Source organism: Babylonia areolata, chromosome 33 (assembly GCF_041734735.1).
Source record: "Babylonia areolata isolate BAREFJ2019XMU chromosome 33, ASM4173473v1, whole genome shotgun sequence".
Taxonomy (NCBI): domain Eukaryota; kingdom Metazoa; phylum Mollusca; class Gastropoda; order Neogastropoda; family Buccinidae; genus Babylonia; species Babylonia areolata.
In genome coordinates, this window is record NC_134908.1 from 7263819 (window position 1) to 7283620 (window position 19802).

Here is a 19802-nt window from a genome sequence, read left to right on the forward strand (position 1 = left end):
TTCTATGCTTGCTCGCTCGCTCGCTTGCTGCTTGCTTGCTCTCTCTCTCTCTCTCTCTCTCTCTTCTTTTTTTTAGGTAATAGTTCTTTTCCTACTGTGACAAAAAACAAACAAACAAACAAACATGATTTATGGTAAAATACTTAAGTCAGTAATCAATCACACACACACACACACACACACACACACACACACACACAACACACACACACACACTCACTCACACACACACACACACACACACACACACACACACACAACACACACACACACACTCACTCACACAACACACACACACACACACACACACACACACACACACACACACACACACACACACACACACACACACACACACACACACACACACACACACACACACACACATTCTAAAACAATGAATCTGCCAACTCTAGCAGAACTGGGCAGATTTCCAATTGGAATTCATATTGCATGCAGAGTTCTTGGCCACTGGACTGATATTCTGGATGCACATGTTGATAGGCATATCAAAAAGGTCTATATGTCGATGATGAACCAAGCAGACACAATTGAAAACTCCTGGATACTATTTGTACTATTTGTAAAAAAAAATATATATATATATATATTCTTCACAATGTAGGATTAGGTCATGTTTGGATTAATCAGTTGACATTTAGTAACAGCAGACATAAATTCATATTACGTCAACAACAAAGAAATAGATATGTACAATTCTGGAAACAGAGAAAAACTGAATATAACAGATCAGACTTCTACAACAAAATTAAAAGAAACGATTATTAAATTGAGAATTATCTAACTGATAAAATCGATCCTGCTCGCAAACAAGCTCTTTGCCAACTCAGAATAAGCGCACATTATTTAAATACCGAACGAGGAAGATATGCAAACATTCCCAGAGAAGAAAGGTTATGTGATATATGTGAAGTTGTTGAAGATTCTCATCTTCCTCCTTCTCCTCCTTCTTCTCCTTCTCCTCCTCTCCCTTCTTCTTCTCGTTTTTCTTCGCACACATTACCAATTAAAACACTCAGCTAAGACCCTTTCCACAAACGTCTTCATCAAACCCAATAACTTCTCCTTCCTTCTTCTCCTTCTTATCCTCCTTCTTCTCCTTCTTCTCCTCTTCCTCCTTCTCCTTGTTTTATCCGCACACATTACCAATCAAAACATTCAGCTAAGACCCTTTCCACAAACGTCTTCATCAAACCCAATAACTTCTCCTTCCTTCATTTCCTCCTTCTCCTCCTTCTTCTCCTTCTCCTCCTCTCCCTTCTTCTTCTCGTTTTTCTTCGCACACATTACCAGTTAAAACACTCAGCTAAGACCCTTTCCATAAACGTCTTCATCAAACCCAATAACTTCTCCTTCCTTCTTCTCCTTCTTATCCTCCTTCTTCTCCTTCTTCTCCTCTTCTTCCTTCTCCTTGTTTTTCTCCGCACACATTACCAGTTAAAACACTCAGCTAAGACCCTATCCAAAAACGTCTTCATCAAACCCAATAACTTCTTCCTTCTTCTCCTTCCTTTTCTCCTTCTTCTTCTTCTCCTCTTCCTTCTTCTCCTCCTTCTTCTCCTTCTCCTCCTCTTCCTTCTTCTCGTTTTTCTCCGCACACATTACCAGTTAAAACACTCAGCTAAGACCCTATCCAAAAACGTCTTCATCAAACCCAATAACTTCTTCCTTCTTCTCCTTCCTTTTCTCCTTCTCCTCCTTCTCTTCCGATCCTGCTCACCCGTCCCACATTTTTCTCCCACCCACCCCCTTCTTCTCCTCCTTCTTTTTCTCCTTCTTCTTCTCCTACATCTCCTTCTACTTTTTTTTCTCTGCACCCAGTGCCTTCCAAACTACTCGGCTCAGATCCTTTCCAAAAACGCCTTCATCAAACTCAACATCTTCTCAACCGTCTCCTTCTCCTTCTTCTTCTCCTTCTCCTCCCTCTTCTTCTCCCTCTTCTTCTCCTCCTCCGGCGCCTGCATCCTGGCAGACGCTCCGGATCCATTACCCTCTTCCTCCTCCTCCTCCTCCTCCTCCTCCTCCTCCTCCTCCTGCACGTCCATCTCTCCAGAGCTCTGCCGTGTCAGGACGTCATGGGCGAGAGTCACGTGCCGAAGGCCCTGCAGGCACGTCCACTCGGACAGCACGATGACGTCTCGCGCCACGCGCATCGCCTTCCGCCTGGAGCTGTCTGTGGTCAGCTTGACCGTCGTGTTGGCGTAGAGCGAGCAGAGGATGTAGACCCGAGCGTAGGCCAACATCTCTCGGCAGTGCCCTTCGATCTTCTGCAAGAGCTCGGAGAATTGACGACGACGAGGAGGAGGAGGAGGAGGAGGAGGAGAGAGAGGCGGATGTTGTGTGGCTGCAACTGTTGCTGCTGCTGCTGCTGTTGATGTTGATCGGCTCGTTCTGAGTGCAGGAGAAGGAGGAGGAGAAGGAGGAGAAGAAGGATTGCAGGTGCCACCGCCTCCCTGTCGTCGCCTCGCCTGGCAGATTTCTGAGGGAGGGGGGTGGGGTGGGGGGTGTTGTGGGAGGACGGTGGGGGGGGGGTAGTGTGAGAGTGGGGTTTGGGGGGGTGTGGTGGGGGGGGGGGGTGTGGGGGAGAGAAACAAGAAGAAGAAATAAAAAGAATGTCATTTATGATAATGATAACAATTAGTATCGCTAATGGGGGGTGGGGGAGAGAGAAATAAGAAGAGAGTACCATTTATGATAACGATGATAACTGGTATTTATAATGGGGGGAGAAACAAGAAGAGAGTGCCATTTATGATAGTGATGATAATGGGTAATTATAATGGGGGGGACATAAAGAGAGTGCCATTTATGATAATGATGATAATGGGTATTTATAATGGGGGTGAGAAACAAGAAGAGAGTACCATTTATGATAATGATGATAATGGGTATTTATAATTGGGGGAGAAACAAGAAGAGAGTGCCATTTATGATAATGATGATAATGGGTATTTATAATGGGGGTAGAAACAAGAAGAGAGTGCCATTTATGATAATGATGATAATGGGTATTTATAATGGAAGGGAGAAACAAGAAGAGAGTGCCATTTATGATAATGATGATAATGGGTATTTATAATGGGGGGGACATAAAGAGAGTACCATTTATGATAATGATGATAATGGGTATTTATAATGGGGGGAGAAACAAGAAAACAGTACCATTTATGATAATGATGATAATGGGGATTTATAATCGGGGGAGAAACAAGAAGAGAGTGCCATTAATGATAATGATGACAATGGGTATTTATAATGGGGGGACATAAAGAGAGTACCATTTATGATAATGATGATAATGGGTATTTATAATTGGGGGGAGAAACAAGAAGAGGATACCATTTATGATAATGATCATAATGGGTATTTAAAGTTGGTTGGAGAAACAAGAAGAGAGTACCATTTATGATAATGATAATAATGGGTACTTATGATGGGGGGGGCCAGGGGGGGGGGGTTATTTATAATGATGACAATAATGCGTATTTACAATGGAGGGAAGAAACAAGAAGAGAGTACCATTTATGATAATGATGATAATGGATATTTATAATGGGGGGGGGAGAAACAAGAAGAGAGTGCCATTTATGATAATGATGATAATGGGTATTTATAATGGGGGGGGGAGAAAGAAGAAGAGAGTACCATTTATGATAATGATGATAATGGGTATTTATAATGGAGGGGAGAAACAAGAAGAGAGTACCATTTGTGATAATGATGATAATGGGTATTTATAATTGGGTGGAGAAAGAAGAAGAGAGTACCATTTATGATAATGATGATAATGGGCATCTATAGTGGAAGAAGAAACCAGAAGAGAGTAACATCTATGGTAATGATAATAGCAGGTGTCTATAATGTGGGAGAAACAGCAGATTACCGTTATCATAATAATAACATGTTGGTATCTATCATGAGACGGGAGAAACACGGAGAGAGCACCATTTATGATGATGATAACAATGGGTATTTATGATAGGGGGTGGGGTGGTTCATTTATAATGATGACAATAATGGGTAATTCATAATGAGGGAAAGAAACAGCAATAACAGATTACCATTTATGATAATGATAACAAAGGGTATTTATGATAGAGGGGGTGGGGTGGTTCATTTATAATGATGACAATAATGGGTATTCATAATGAGGGGAAGAAACAGCAATAACAGATTACCATTTATGATGATAACAATGGGTATTTATGATAGGGGGTGGGGTGGTTCATTTATAATGATGACAATAATGGGTATTCATAATGAGGGGAAGAAACAGCAATAACAGATTACCATTTATGATAATGATAATAATGGGTATTTATGATAGGGGGGTGGGGTGGTTCATTTATAATGATGACAATAATGGGTATTCATAATGAGGGGAAGAAACAGCAATAACAGATGACCATTTATGATAATGATAACAATGGGTACTTATGATAAGGGGGTGGGGTGGTTCATTTATAATGATGACAGTTATGGGTATTCATAATGAGGGGAAGAAACTGCAATAACAGATGACCATTTATGATAATGATAACAATGGGTACTTATGATAGGGGGGTGGGGTGGTTCATTTATAATGATGACAATAATGGGTATTCATAATGAGGGGAAGAAACAGCAGTAACAGATTACCATTTATGATAATGATAATAATGGGTACTTATGATAGGGGGAGGGGGGAAGGGGGGGGGGTATTTATAATGATGACAATAATGGGTATTCATAATGAGGGGAAGAAACAGCAATAACAGATTACCATTTATGATAATGATAATAATGGGTACTTATGATAGGGGGAGGGGGGAAGGGGGGGGTATTTATAATGATGACAATAATGGGTATTCATAATGAGGGGAAGAAACAGCAATAAGAGATGACCATTTATGATAATGATAACAATGGGTACTTATGATGGGGGGGGGGGGATTTATAATGATAACAATGGGTATTTATCATGCGCTCAACACCCTCACCAAAAGGGGCAGAAAGCGTTATCAACGAATGTGCTTTACTAACACAAGGCTATTCGCGCAACAGGCAGCACAGCAAGTGGAGCGATGGCCTAAATGTAACACGTCCGCCCAGGAAGCGAGAGATTCTGAGCACGCTGGTTCGAATCCCGGCAGAGTCACCAGTACTTTCTCCCTCTCCACTAGACCTTGAGTGGTGGTCTGGACGCTAGTCATTCGGATGAGACGATAAACCAAGGTCCCGTGTGCAGCACGCATTAGCGCACGTAAAAGAACCCACGGCAACACAGGAGTTGTCCCTGGCAAAAATTCAGTAGAAAAATCCAGTTCGATAGGGAAAACAAATAAAACTGCACGCAGGAAAAAATACAAACAAAAAAAATTGTGTGGCGCTCTCAGTGTAGCGACGCGCTCTCACTAGGGAGAGCAGCCCGAATTTCACACAGAGAAATCTGTTGTGACCATATATATATATATATATATATATATATATATATATATATACTGATATATGTATATCACACACACACACACACACACACACACACACACACACACACACACACACACACACACTTTTATTTTATTTTTTTAAATTTATTTATTTATTTATTTTCTCCTCTTTTTTTTTTCTTTTTTTTTTCTCAAGGCCTGACTAAGCGCGTTGGGTTACGCTGCTGGTCAGGCATCTGCTTGGCAGATGTGGTGTAGCGTATATGGATTTGTCCGAACGCAGTGACGCCTCCTTGAGCTACTGATACACACACACACACACACACACACACACACACACACACACACACACACACACACACACACACACACACACACACAGAAAGAGAAAGAGAGAGAGAGCCCTGCTCCTTACCGTCAAACTTTGACTCCATCTCAGCATAGATGGCCAACAGCTCAGAGAGTTCCTCACGTGCTGTGGCGTCCAGGACGACGGCCTGTCTCAGCAAGCCCCGTAACGTGCCCGAGTGGGTCAGCTCTTCAGAAACGAAGCGGTAAAAGTCCCGCAGGTCCCCGTTCAGCCTGGCTTCCTCGACGGCGTCCCCTACGCTCGGTCGACCACCGCACTCAAGTTCACACGTCTCCGATGATGACGAGGGTGGTTGGTCGAGGGTGGTAGGGTTGCGCTGGTCTGTCTGAGTGTCGGAAACCACCACTGCACTGGTCTTGGAGGAGGAGGAGGACCCTTGGCCAGCTTCTCCGGTGATGTGACCGTAGGATGCTGTAACTGCTTTATCTTTATCATTATCGTTATCATCGTTTTGGGGTCTGTGGCTAACGTCTCTGGTGATGCCAGGGCCCGGGTCTTGACCTGTCCACAGGAGAGACCCTTCTTCAGTGGATGAAACAAGGCCACCACGTGGGGGGTTGTGCGCGTGCTTCAGCGAGGCTGCGTGGCTGTCCGTCGCTTTGCCTGCATCCTTTCCACATCTCTTTCCATGAACGCAGTCCTCCCGGGTGGTGGTGGTGCTGCTGCTGGTGGGTGGTGGTGCTGGTGCTGGTGACGAATGTTGTGCAGCAGAGGTGTGGCTCGCCAGTGAACTGAAGCGAGCGACCAGGTGCGCTACCTTGACTTGCGTTGCCGCTTCCTCTGTGGTGGCGTGGAAACGTTGTGTGATTCTGCTCTTGTGCTGTGCGGCGGTGGCGGCGGAGAAGGCAGCGAGGGTCTTTGAGGTTTGGGTCCTCTGTCTGTCGGTCTCATCAGCGGTGGTGTTCCTCTTAACCTCTGCCGTTTCTTTGATCGTCTGTCCATCAGCGGTGTTTCTCTTAACCTCTGCCGTTTCTTTGATCGTCTGTCCATCAGCGGTGTTTCTCTTAACCTCTGCCGTTTCTTTGATCGTCTGTCCATCAGCGGCAGCGGTGGTTACCCCCTTCTCTTCTCCAGCTTCTTCTCTCTTGCCTGATTCCATCACCATGACAACGGTCTCAGCGGAGGTGGCAGAGGACCAGCCTGATCCCTCTGACTCCGCTACGCTTCCGTTACTACACCTCCTTGTAGCCTGGCTCCGTGCCAGAGTCTCCTCGGCGATGTGTCCTGAGCTGCTGGGATGGCTTTCATGGTGCACGAACTCGCTGCTAGTAGTGGTGGTGGTGGTGGTGTCGATGCATTCGATCAATCCCTCCACGTCCTGCAAGAAGCGGGATGACAGATTGGTTAACTCCTTCCATACGAACGGCGAAAGAGACGACGCTAACAGCGTTTCACCCCAATTACCATCATCAAAATATTGCAAGCGGAAGGCTCTTATACTGAAGACGTGAATGTTGACAAAGAATACCACAATTCTGACGACGGAAGCTAAAGGTTGGGTCATTCAAGACACCCACTGGACATCCGAGGGGTCTGTGTAGAGGAGAAGAGAGGACTGGCCGTACTGAGTGAGTTAAAACGTGTGAGCATCAAATCAGCAACAGCAGCAGCAATAGTAGAAGTAGTAGTAGTAGTAGTAGCAGAGGCAGTAAAAGTAGTCGGCCAAACATTCACCTCATATCACAGATTGACTTAAGTTTACAGTTGGGCCAACAGCAAGGTGAGGACTGTGTCATCAATGGTTTCTCTATTGCAGTGGGAAACCGTATACAGATAAGTCTTTTTGTGAAGGACTATGACTCTCAAACTAGGAGGCAAACTTGCACTGGCTCTGAGTGTTACAGCCTTGGGGGACTAGCTGGCCTTTGGGAACCGTCCCAACGCCGACTGTCCTAAAACCCTCTTGGCCGAGAGAGTGGGGATGTAACTTGGGCAAGACACTCTCCACTATAATCAAATTCTAGCCCAGATAGTCGGGACAGCAGTTGCCTCCTCTGCTGTTCTGATGGTCATGGTCGAACACAACTATCATACATAGTAGTAGTAGTAGTAGTAGTGGTGGTGGTGGTGGTGGTGTTATTATTTTCATTACTGTTGTTATATAGTAGTATTGTTATTATTATTATCATTTTCATTACTATTATTATCATCATTATCGTTTCTATTTATTCCTATCATTATCATCATCATCATCATCATTATCATCATCATCATCATCATCATCGTCATCATCATCAGGACCAAGGTGGCAGAGGGTGCGAGTTCGAATCCCGCTCTCGCTCTTTCTCCATGGTTTGACTGGAACAAAATCAAACTGAGCGTCCAGTCGTTCGGATGACACGACAAACCGAGATCCCGCATGCAGCACGCACCGGAAAAGAACCCATGACAGCCAAAAAAATAAAATAAAATAAAAGAGGAGGTTGTACCTTGTCCTCTGGCAAAATTCGATAAAATTAACCCACCCTTAAAGGTACACAAGTACATACACATGTACGCAAGGTATGACTTAATTAATTAAGCGTGCTGGGTTACGCAGCTGCTCAGGAATTTTGCCTAGCGAGATGCTGCGTAAGCGTTTACGGATTCATCCGGACGTACTGACGTGCATGACGCCCTCTTGAGAGAGAGATAGAGAAAAAAAAACTAAACACTGAAAATCGAATGAAACTAACGGGCACAACAGCCAAGTGGTTAAAGCGTTGGACTTTCAATCTGAAGTAACGGCGCCTGGTGGGTAAAGATTTTTCCGATCTCCCAACAGACACGCTTGTGCCTGAACCCCCTTCGTGTGTATACGCAAGCAGAAGATCAAATACGCACGTACAAGATCGCGTAACCAATGTCAGCTTTCGGTGGGTTATGAGAAACAAGAACATACCTAGAATGCACACCCCCGAAAACGGAGTATGGCTGCCAACATAGCGAGGTTAACAAAAGAAAACGGTCATACACGTAAAAGCCCACACGTGTACATACAAGTAAACGTGGGAGTTGCAGCCCACGAACGAAGAAGAAGAAGGAGGAGGAGGAGAAGAGGAAGAAGTAGAAGAAGAGGAGGAAGAAGAAAGAAAGAAAGAAAGAAAGAAAGAAAGGAAGAAGAAAACACTGAAAATCGAACAAATTGAAAACCTGTAAACTCCTGACATCCTCCAGCTCCTTAAGTCTCACAGACTCCAGAGACTCGCTCCTTCCTGACAAAGGGGGATGAAGATGATGAAGAGGATGGAGCTCCGTTTCCGGTTCCGGTTCCGGTTCCGGTTCTTTGCCGCGAAGATGATGACGAGGCCAGGTCATGCTCTTGCCGCTGCCACAGTCGTCGTTGTCATCGTTGTGGTCCAAGGCGGGGAAAGACGCCTTCACCGCCGCCGCGTTCTGAGGATGTCGTGGGTTCATGGTGGCGTAGCGGCGCTCCGAGGGGTGTGGGGGGTCGGTCTCCAGCACGTAGCGAACGATCTGCTGCATCCTGGCCTCGACGTTGTCATCGGTGTAGTGGCCCGGGGTGAGAACGAGGTCACCGTGCGGGCGGCAGGGGGGCTGGTGGTGGTGGTGCTGAGGGTTGCCCTGGGCCCCGCCTGACGGCAGTGGCAGAGGCAGGTCTCGGGGCCGGATAGGTTCGGCCATCCGTCCTTTTCCTTTTCTTCCGCCCTCCTCCTCCTCCTCCTCCTCCTTCCTCCGCTCCTCTGTCAACAGGAAGGTTGCAGAACGGTTAATGAGTCGCTCAGCTGTCAGTATAACGAGTTTTGAGTCGCTCAGCTGTCAATATAACGAGTTCTGAGTCGCTCAGCTGTCAATATAACGAGTTTTGAGTCGCTCAGCTGCCAGTGTAACGAGTTTTGAGTCGCTCAGCTGCCAGTTTTATGAGTTTTGAGTCGCTCAGCTGTCAATATAACGAGTTTTGAGTCGCACAGCTGCCAATATAACGAGTTTTGAGTCGCTCAGCTGTCAATATAACGAGTTTCCTCACCTCTGTCATGAGGAAGGTGGTAGAATGGTTAATGAGTCGCTCAGCTGCCAATGTGGAGTGATGGCCTGGGGGTAACGCGTCCGCCTAGGAAGCGAGAGAATCTGAGCGCGCTGGTTCGAATCATGGCTCAGCTGCCGAGTCATTCGGATGAGACTATAAACCGAGGTCCCGTGTGCAGCATGCACTTAGCGCACGTAAAAGAACCCACAGCAACGAAAGGGTTGTTCCTGGAAAAATTCTGTAGAAAAATCCGCTTCGATAGGAAAAACAAATAAAACTGCACATAGGAAAAAATACAAAAAAAATGGGTGGCGCTGTAGTGTAGCGACGCGGTCTCACTGGGGAGAGCAGCCCGAATTTCACACAGAGAAATCGGTTGTGATAAAAAAAAAGAAATACAAATACAAATATAACGAGTTTCCTCTCCTCTGCAGGTGGCAGAATTTGTATTTGTATTACTTTTTTTTTTTCTTTTTTTTTCTTTTTTTGTCACAACAGATTTCTGTGTTAAATTCGGGCTCCTCTCCCCAGGGAGAGTGCGTCACTACACTACAGCGCCACCCTTTTTTTTTTCTTTTTTTTACCTGCCTGTGATTTTATTTGCTTTCCTATGGAAGTGGATTTTTCTACAGAATTTTGGACAGGGACAACAAACCTGCTGTTGCCATGGGTTCTTTTACGCGCGCTAAATGCTAGCTGCACACGGGACCTCGGTTTTTCGTCTCGTCCGAATTACTAGCGTCCAGACCACCACTCAAGGTCTAGTGGAGGGGGGTGGGGGAGAGAAAATACTGGCGACTGCTGGTGTAATTGGAACCATTGTGCTCAGATTCTCTTGTTTCCTAGGGAGGGTGCGTTACCTCTAGGCCAACACTCCAGAATGGTTAACTCTCTCCATACGAACGGTGAAAGGGACGACGTTAACAGCGTTTCACCCCAATTACCATCATCAAAATATTGCAAGCGGAAGGCTCTTATACTGAAGAGGTGAATGTTGACAAAGAATACCACAATTCTGACGACGGAAGCTAAAGGTTGGGTCATTCAGACACCCACTGGACATCCGAGGGGTCTGTATAGAGGAGAAGAGAGGACTGGCCGTACTGAGTGAGTTAAAGACGTTCAGCTGTCTTCTTCTTCTTCTGCGTTCGTGGGCTGCAACTCCCACGTTCACTCGTATGCACACGAGTGGGCTTTTACGTGTATGACCGTTTTTACCCCGCCATATAGGCAGCCATACTCTGCTTTCGGGGGTGTGCATGCTGGGTATGTTCTTGTTTCCATAACCCACCGAACGCTGACATGGATTACAGGATCTTTAACATGCGTATTTGATCTTCTGCTTGCATATACACACGAAGGGGGTTCAGGCACTAAGCAAGTCTGCACATATGTTTGACCTGGGAGATCGTAAAAATCTCCACCCTTTACCCACCAGGCGCCGTCACTGTGATTCGAACCCGGGACCCTCAGATTGAAAGTCCAACGCTTTAACCACTCGGCTATTGCACCCGTCGCTCAGCTGTCAATATAACGAGTCTGTGAGGGGTGTGGGTTCGAATCCCTTTCTCTCCAAAGTTACTGTTCTCCAAACTGAGCGTCTAGTCTTTCGGATGAAACGAAAAACCGAGGTCTCGTGTGCAAGCAAGTACTTGGTGCACTAATGAAAGAACCCATGGCAACGAGAGTGTTGTTGTCCTCCTGCAATATTCTGTAAAAAGAGAAAAGAAATCCACTCTGATATGTACGCAAATATATACACATGTGCTCAAGGCCTTGGCAAAGCGCGACAGGTTATGCTGCTGGTCAGGCATCTGCCTAGCAGATATTATAGTGTTGCTTGTATGGATTTGTCCGAACGCAGTGACGCCTCCATAAGAAACTGTTAGCATCAATATCACCACCACTACCACAATAACAAATGCAACAGTAACACACTTTCGCTCACACACAACACCCCCCCCCCCCCCCCCCACACACACACACACACACACACACGTACACAAACACAAACACACACACACACACACACACATACACATCAACACCCTCCACACCCCCAACACCCCCAACCCCAACACACCACCAACAACAACAACACCAACAACAACACCAACACCAACACCACCACCACCACCAACAACAACAACATAACCACAACCACCACCACCAACAACAAGAACAACCAACAACAACAACACCAACAACAACAACACCACCAACAACAACAAGAACACCACCAACAACAACACTACCACACCAACAACAACAACACCACCACCACAAACAACAACACCAAGAACACCACCACCAACAACAACAACACCAACACCAACACCAATAACAACAACACCAAGACCACCACCACCAACAACAACAACACCAACACCAACACCAATAACAACAACACCAAGAACACCACCACCAACAACAACAACACCAACACCAACACCAATAACAACAACACCAAGAACACCACCACCAACAACAACAACACCAACACCAACACCAATAACAACAACACCAAGAACACCACCAACAACAACACCAACAACAACACCACAAACAACAACAACAACAACACCAACAACATAACCACAACACCACCACTACCAACAACAACAACAACAACAAAAGCAACACCACCACCAACAACAACAACAACAACAACAGCAACAACAACAACACCAACACCAACAACACCAACAACATAACCACAACCACCACTACCACCACCACCACAACAAACAACAACACCAACAAAAAAAACACCACTACCACTACCAACAACACCAACACCACCACCACCACCACCACCACAACAACAACAACAACACCAACAACACCAACAACATAACCATAACCACCACCAACAACAACGAGAACACCAACACCAACAACACCACCACCACCAACAACAACAACACCACCACCACCAACAACAACACCAACACCAACACCACCAACAACAACAACAACACCACCACAACAACAACGACAACAACACCAACAACAACAACAACAACAACACCACCAACAACAACACCAAGAACACCACCAACAACAACACCAACACCAACACCACAAACAACAACAACACCAACACCAACAACAACACCAACAACAACAACAACACCAACAACATCAACAACACCAACAACATAACCACAACAACAACAACAACACCAACAACAACAACAACACCACCAACAACAACAACAACAACAACAACACCAACAACAATAACAACAACAAAAGCAACACCACAACCACCACCACCACCAACAACAACAACAACAACAACAACAACAACAACCACCACCAACAACAACACAAACAACAACACCACCACCACTAACAACAACAACAACAACAACAACAACAACAAACACCATCACCAAACTTCTCTGTGCGACAAAGCAATCACAAAAATCGCATACCACACTCAGGAATCTCTGCAATCGCTGCAGGCAGCATGGTCAGAAGTCCTTGACCTCGACAATGGTGATGGTCCTGGAGGAGCTGGTGCTGGTGATGCTCTTGGAGGAGCTGGTGCTGGTGCTGGTGCTGGTGCTGATGCTGGTTGTCGCTGCTGCTCGCGACGGACGCAGAGAAGAAGCTGCCGCGGCTGTCAGTATTGGAGTTCGGGTAGTGAGAGGAAGAGTTGGAAGAGATGACACTCTCCTCTTTCCAGCGACGAAAATACTCGCACCATTTGTCTCGCTGGAAAAGGGGGAAACATTTCCAATATAATGTTGGCAGTGAAGAAGAAGGAGGAGGAGGAGGAGGGGGTGGGGGAGGAGGAGAAGGAGGAGGAGGAGGTGGAAGAGAAGAAGAAGAAGAAGGAGGAGGAGGATGAGAAGAAGGAGGTGGATGAGGAAGAGAAGGAGGGGGAGGAGGAAGAAGAAGAGAAGAAGAAGGAGGAAGACGAAGAAGGAGGAGGAGGTGGAGGAGGAAGAAGAAGAAGAAGATGGAAGAAGAAGAGAAGAAGGAGGAGGAAGACGAAGAAGTAGGAGGAGGAGGAGGAGAAGAAGGAGGAGGATGAAGAAGAAGGAGGAGGAGGAGGAAGAAGAAGAAGGAGGTGGAGGAGAAGAAGATGGAAGAAGAAGAAGGAGGAGGAAGAAGAAGGAGGAAGACGAAGAAGTAGGAGGAGGAGGAGAAGAAGGGGGTAGAGAAGGAGGAGGAGGAAGAAGAAGAAGGAGGAGTAGAAGGAAGAAGGAGGAGGAGGAAGAAGAAGGAGAAGGAGGAAGAAGAAGAAAGAAGAAGAGGAACAAGAACAACAACAACAACTTCTTCTTTCTTCTTCTACGTTCGTGGGCTGCAACTCCCACGTTCACTCGTATGCACACGAGTGGGCTTTTACGTGTATGACCGTTTTTACCCCGCCATGTAGGCAGCCATACTCCGTTTTCGGGGGTGTGCATGCTGGGTATGTTCTTGTTTCCATAACCCACCGAACGCTGACATGGATTACAGGGCATATACACACGAAGGGGGTTCAGGCACTAAGCAGGTCTGCACATATGTTGACCTGGGAGATCGTAAAAATCTCCACCCTTCACCCACCAGACACCGTCACCGTGATTCGAACCCAGGACCCTCAGATTGACAGTCCAACGCTTTAACCACTCGGCTATTGCGCCCGTCGAAGAACGAGAACAAAACTAAAACCAAAACCAAATCCAAACCAAACTAAACCACCCCGAATACATCCACCCGACTCACCCGACTCCTCTTCACTGAGGGGTATCTGACGCAGTCCCTCTGGTCACGGCACAGGCAGGGTAGGCCACGGGCCATCTGGCCCCACAGATCCTGGGGCGTGGGCAGGCTGTTGGCCCTGAGAATGGACGCCATCTCCTCCTGGTGGAGATGTCGCTCTGAGGAGCACAGGGACCTGAACGCCGTGAAAAGCTCCGCCCACTCCAGCCGAGCCCTTAATCGGTGGTCTCTCGTCAGGTCGCTGATTGGTAGGTAGGCAGGTGAATACGTAGTTAAGTAGGGAGATATTAAGTTAGGTAGGTAGGCAGGTGAATACGTAGTTAAGTAGGGAGATATTAAGTTAGGTAGGTAGGCAGGTGAATACGTAGTTAAGTAGGGAGATATTAAGTTAGGTAGGTAGGCAGGTGAATACGTAGTTAAGTAGGGAGATATTAAGTTAGGTAGGTAGGCAGGTGAATACGTAGTTAAGTAGGGAGATATTGAGTTAGGTAGGTAGGCAGGTGAATACGTAGTTAAGTAGGGAGATATTAAGTTAGGTAGGTAGGCAGGTGAATACGTAGTTAAGTAGGGAGATATTAAGATAGGTAGGTAGGCAGGTGAATACGTAGTTAAGTAGGGAGATATTAAGTTAGGTAGGTAGGCAGGTGAATACGTAGTTAAGTAGGGAGATATTAAGTTAGGTAGGTAGGCAGGTGAATACGTAGTTAAGTAGGGAGATATTAAGTTAGGTAGGTAGGCAGGTGAATACGTAGTTAAGTAGGGAGATATTAAGTTAGGTAGGTAGGCAGGTGAATACGTAGTTAAGTAGGGAGATATTAAGTTAGGTAGGTAGGCAGGTGAATACGTAGTTAAGTAGGGAGATATCAAGTTAGGTAGGTAGGTAGGTAGGTTGGAATATATTAAGTTTGGTAGGTAGGTGTGTAAAGATAGGTAGGTAGGGAGATATTAGATTAGGTAGGTAGGTAGGCAGGTAAATACGTAGGTAGGTAGGTGAGATATTAGGTTAGGTTGGTAGGTAGGTATGTAGGTTGGTAGGTAGGGAGATATTAAGTTTGGTAGGTAGGTAGGTAGGTAGGGAGATATTACGTTTGGTAGGTAGGTAGGTAGGTAAATAGGTAGGTAAGGAGATATTAGATTAGGTAGGTAGGTAGGCAGGTAAATACGTAGGTAGGTAAGGAGATATTAGGTTAGGTTGGTAGGTAGGTATGTAGGTTGGTAGGTAGGGAGATATTAAGTTTGGTAGGTAGGTAGGTAGGTAGGGAGATATTAAGTTTGGTAGGTAGGTAGGTAAAGGTAGGTAGGTAGGGAGATATTAAGTTTGGTTGGTAGGTGGGTAGGTATTAGATTTGGGAGGTACGTACGCACGAACATAGGTAGATGGGTAGGTAGGCAGTACGTAGGTAGGTAGGTATTAGATTTGGTAGGTACGTACGCACGAACGTAGGTAGATAGGTAGGGAGATATTAAGTTTGGTAGGTAGGTAGGGTGATATTAAGTTTGGTAGGTAGGAGATATCAACTTTGGTAGGTAGGTAGGTAGGTAGGCAGGTAGGTAGGTAGGTTGGCACGCAAAAGGTAGGTAGGTAGGGGGATATTAAGTTTGGTTGGTACGTAGGTAGGTAGGTAGGTGGGTAGATATTAAGTTTGGTAGGTAGGTAGGGAGATATTGTTTGGTAGGTAGGTAGGTATTAGATTTGGTAGGTACGTACGCACGAACGTAAGTAGGTAGGTAGGGTTGTAGGTAGGTAAATACGGAGATATCAACTTTGGTAGGTAGGTAGGTTGGCACGCAAAAGGTAGGTAGGTAGGGGGATATTAAGTTTGGTTGGTACGTAGGTAGGTAGGTAGGTGGGTAGATATTAAGTTTGGTAGATAGGTAGGGAGATATTGTTTGGTAGATAGGTAGGTATTAGATTTGGTAGGTACGTACGCACGAACGTAGGTAGGTAGGTAGGTAGGTAGGTAGGGCTGTAGGTAGGTAAATACGTAGGTAGGTAGGGACATATTAAGTTTGGTAGGTAGGTAGGTAGGTAGGTAAGGACATATTAAGTTTGGTAGGTAGGTAGGTAGGTAGGTAGGTAGGTAAACACGTAGGTAGGTAGGGACATATTAAGTTTGGTAAGTAGGCAGGTAAGTAAGTGAATGGGCAGGTAGGTAGGTAGGTGTATGGGCAGGTAGGTAGGTAGGTAGGTGTATGGGCAGGTAGGTAGGTAGGTGTATGGGCAGGTAGGTAGGTAGGTAGGTGTATGGGCAGGTAGGTAGGTAGGTGTATGGGCAGGTAGGTAGGTAGGTAGGTGTATGGGCAGGTAGGTAGGTAGGTGTATGGGCAGGTAGGTAGGTAGGTAGGTGTATGGGCAGGTAGGTAGGTAGGTGTACGGGCAGGTAGGTAGGTAGGTAGGTAGGTGTATGGGCAGGTAGGTAGGTAGGTAGGCTGTGGGTACAGAGAGGAGAGGGGTACTCAACAGGAAGGGAGAGAAAGAAGGGGGGAGACAGAGACAGAGACAGAGAGAGTGAGAAGGAGAGACAGAGACAGAGACACAGAAAAACAAAGACAGAGAGAGTGAGAAGGAGAGACAGAGACAGAGACACAGAAAAACAAAGACAGAGAGAGAGAGTGAGGAGAGACAGAGACACAGAAAAACAAAGACAGAGAGAGTGAGAAGGAGAGACAGAGACACAGAAAAACAAAGACAGAGAGAGTGAGGAGAGACAGAGACACAGGCAGATAGAGAGATAGAGACAGAGACAGAGACACAGAAAAACAAAGACAGAGAGAGAGAGTGAGGAGAGACAGAGACACAGAAAAACAAAGACAGAGAGAGTGAGAAGGAGAGACAGAGACACAGAAAAACAAAGACAGAGAGAGTGAGGAGAGACAGAGACACAGAAAAACAAAGACAGAGAGAGTGAGAAGGAGAGACAGAGACACAGAAAAACAAAGACAGAGAGAGTGAGAAGGAGAGACAGAGACACAGGCAGATAGAGAGATAGAGAGAGACAGAGACACAGAAAAACAAAGACAGAGAGAGTGAGAAGGAGAGACAGAGACACAGAAAAACAAAGACAGAGAGAGTGAGAAGGAGAGACAGAGACACAGGCAGATAGAGAGATAGAGAGAGACAGAGACACACAAAAACAAAGACAGAGAGAGTGAGAAGGAGAGACAGAGACACAGACAGATAGAGCGCTCTGTGTTGTGATAAATAAATAAATAAATAAATAAACAAACGAATAAATAAATAAAAAGGAATTTGAATGGAATAAACTGAAATGAAATGAAATGAAAATGAAAATGAAATAACAGAATTTGTTTGCGCAAGTTCTTGTTTTATGTGGTTTTATTCTTCTTCTTCTTCTTCTTCTTCTTCTTCTTCTTCTTCTTCTTCTTCTTCTTCGTCTTCTTCTTCTTCGTCTTCTTTACACACACACACACACACACACACACACACACACACACACACACACACACACCTTCAACACCCCACCCCCGTCCTACCCCCATACACAATACAACAACAACAACAACAACAACAACAACCCACCCATACGCTCATGCACGTAAAAAATGTTACATGTCTGTCTGAGTGTGTGTGTGGGTGCGTGCCTGAAACCTGATTGAATGACACAGGAAACGAATGATGAGCGCCCAGGTGCTAGTGGCAGCCGTCAGTCGGCTCTACCCAGGTAGGCAGCCTGTTGTGCAAAATCAATGACCCCGCATTTGTAAAGCGCTTATTAGAGCTTGGTCTCTGACCGAGGATATACGCTGTAGAAGTATCCATATCAATTAATCAATCTATCCAAACGCACACAGCACACATCCATACCCCCTAAAACCCCACCTCCCACCCCCTCCCCTCCCCCACCACCACCTCCCCAGCACACACCATCAACCCCACACTCCAACCACCACGTCACACACACACACACACACACACACACACACACACTTACTCGTACTCCGCAAACGTCAAAGCTTGGCGCTGGAAGAGAAAGTCCGCTACAGTTGTGAACCGTACACGTAGAGACAGCATACACCGCAAACACCCGTCCTCATTTCGGGTACCTTCCTCCGGGTGTACAGCCGCAGCTATCCCTTCCTTCGTCTCCTGCGATGCCAGACCCACCTGGGAGGTGACGGTGGGCCCAGTGGTTCCATGCTTCCAGAACTTGTCTGGGATAATGTGGCCGTATTTTTCGCAGAGCACCGGTAGAACTTTGTGGATGAAGACTTTGTGGCTGATAGAGTGGAGGATCTTGAACAAGCGCCTGTGGGGAAAATGAGAGGAAAAGTTGTGTGGTGTGGTGTGGTGTGGTGTGGCGTGGTGTGGTGTGGTGTGGTGTGCTGTGCTGTGCTGTGCTGTGCTGTGCTGTGACCTGCTGTGCTGTGCTGTGCTGTGCTGTGCGGTGGTTGATTTTGTGAAACATCTTGAACAAGCGTCTGTGGGGAAAATGAGAGAAAAAGTTGTGTGCTGTGCTGTGCTGTGCTGTGACCTGCTGTGCTGTGACCTGCTGTGCTGTGACCTGCTGTGCTGTGCTGTGCTGTGGCTGATTTTGTGAAACATCTTGAACAAGCGTCTGTGGGGAAAATTATAGAAGTTGTGTTGTGTCGTTTTGTGTGGTGTGGTGTTTCATGCTGTGCTGTGCTGTGCGGTGGCTGATTTTGTGAAACATTTTGAACAAGCGTCTGTGGGGAAAATGAGAGGAAAAGTTGTGTGCTGTGCTGTGCTGTGCTGTGCTGTGCTGTGCTGTGTGGTGGCTGATTTTGTGAAACATTTTGAACAAGCGTCTGTGAGGAAAATGAGAGGAAAAGTTGTGTGCTGTGCTGTGCTGTGCTGTGCTGTGACCTGCTGTGACCTGCTGTGCTGTGCGGTGGCTGATTTTGTGAAACATCTTGAACAAGCGTCTGTGGGGGAAATGAGAGGAAAAGTTGTGTGGTATGGTGTGGTGTGGTGTGGTGTGGTGTGACGTGCTGTGCTGTGCTGCGCTGTGCTGTGCTGTGCAGTGGCTGATTTTGTGAAACATATTGAACAAGCGTCTGTGGGAAAAATGAGAGGAAAAGTTGTGTGGTATGGTTTTGTGTGGTGTGGTGTGCTGTGTTGTGCTGTGGTGTGCTGTGCTGTGCTGTGCTGTGCTGTGCTGTGTTGTATTGTGCTGTGCTGTGCTGTGTTGTGCTGTGCTGTGCGGTGGCTGATTTTGTGAAACATCTTGAACAAGCGTCTGTGGGAAAAATTAGAGGAAAAGTTGTGTGGTGTGGTGTGGTGTGGTGTGACGTGCTGTGCTGTGCTGCGCTG

General features: G+C 46.2%; 1 protein-coding gene across 1 annotated transcript in view; it reads right to left on the minus strand.

Annotated features, from left to right (window-relative positions):
* Positions 1–310: 310 nt before the first annotated feature.
* Positions 311–19802, minus strand: part of LOC143276962 (uncharacterized) — a 24819-nt gene continuing 5327 nt past the window's right edge. The window contains exons 3-8 of the mRNA XM_076581654.1: positions 18463–18777; positions 14513–14750; positions 13228–13510; positions 8953–9503; positions 5866–7138; positions 311–2500 (exon numbers count right to left, since the gene is read on the minus strand). Coding sequence (XP_076437769.1) covers positions 1863–2500; positions 5866–7138; positions 8953–9503; positions 13228–13510; positions 14513–14750; positions 18463–18777 — 3298 coding nt within the window. The 3' untranslated portion in view covers positions 311–1862. The remainder of the gene's footprint in view (positions 2501–5865; positions 7139–8952; positions 9504–13227; positions 13511–14512; positions 14751–18462; positions 18778–19802) is intronic.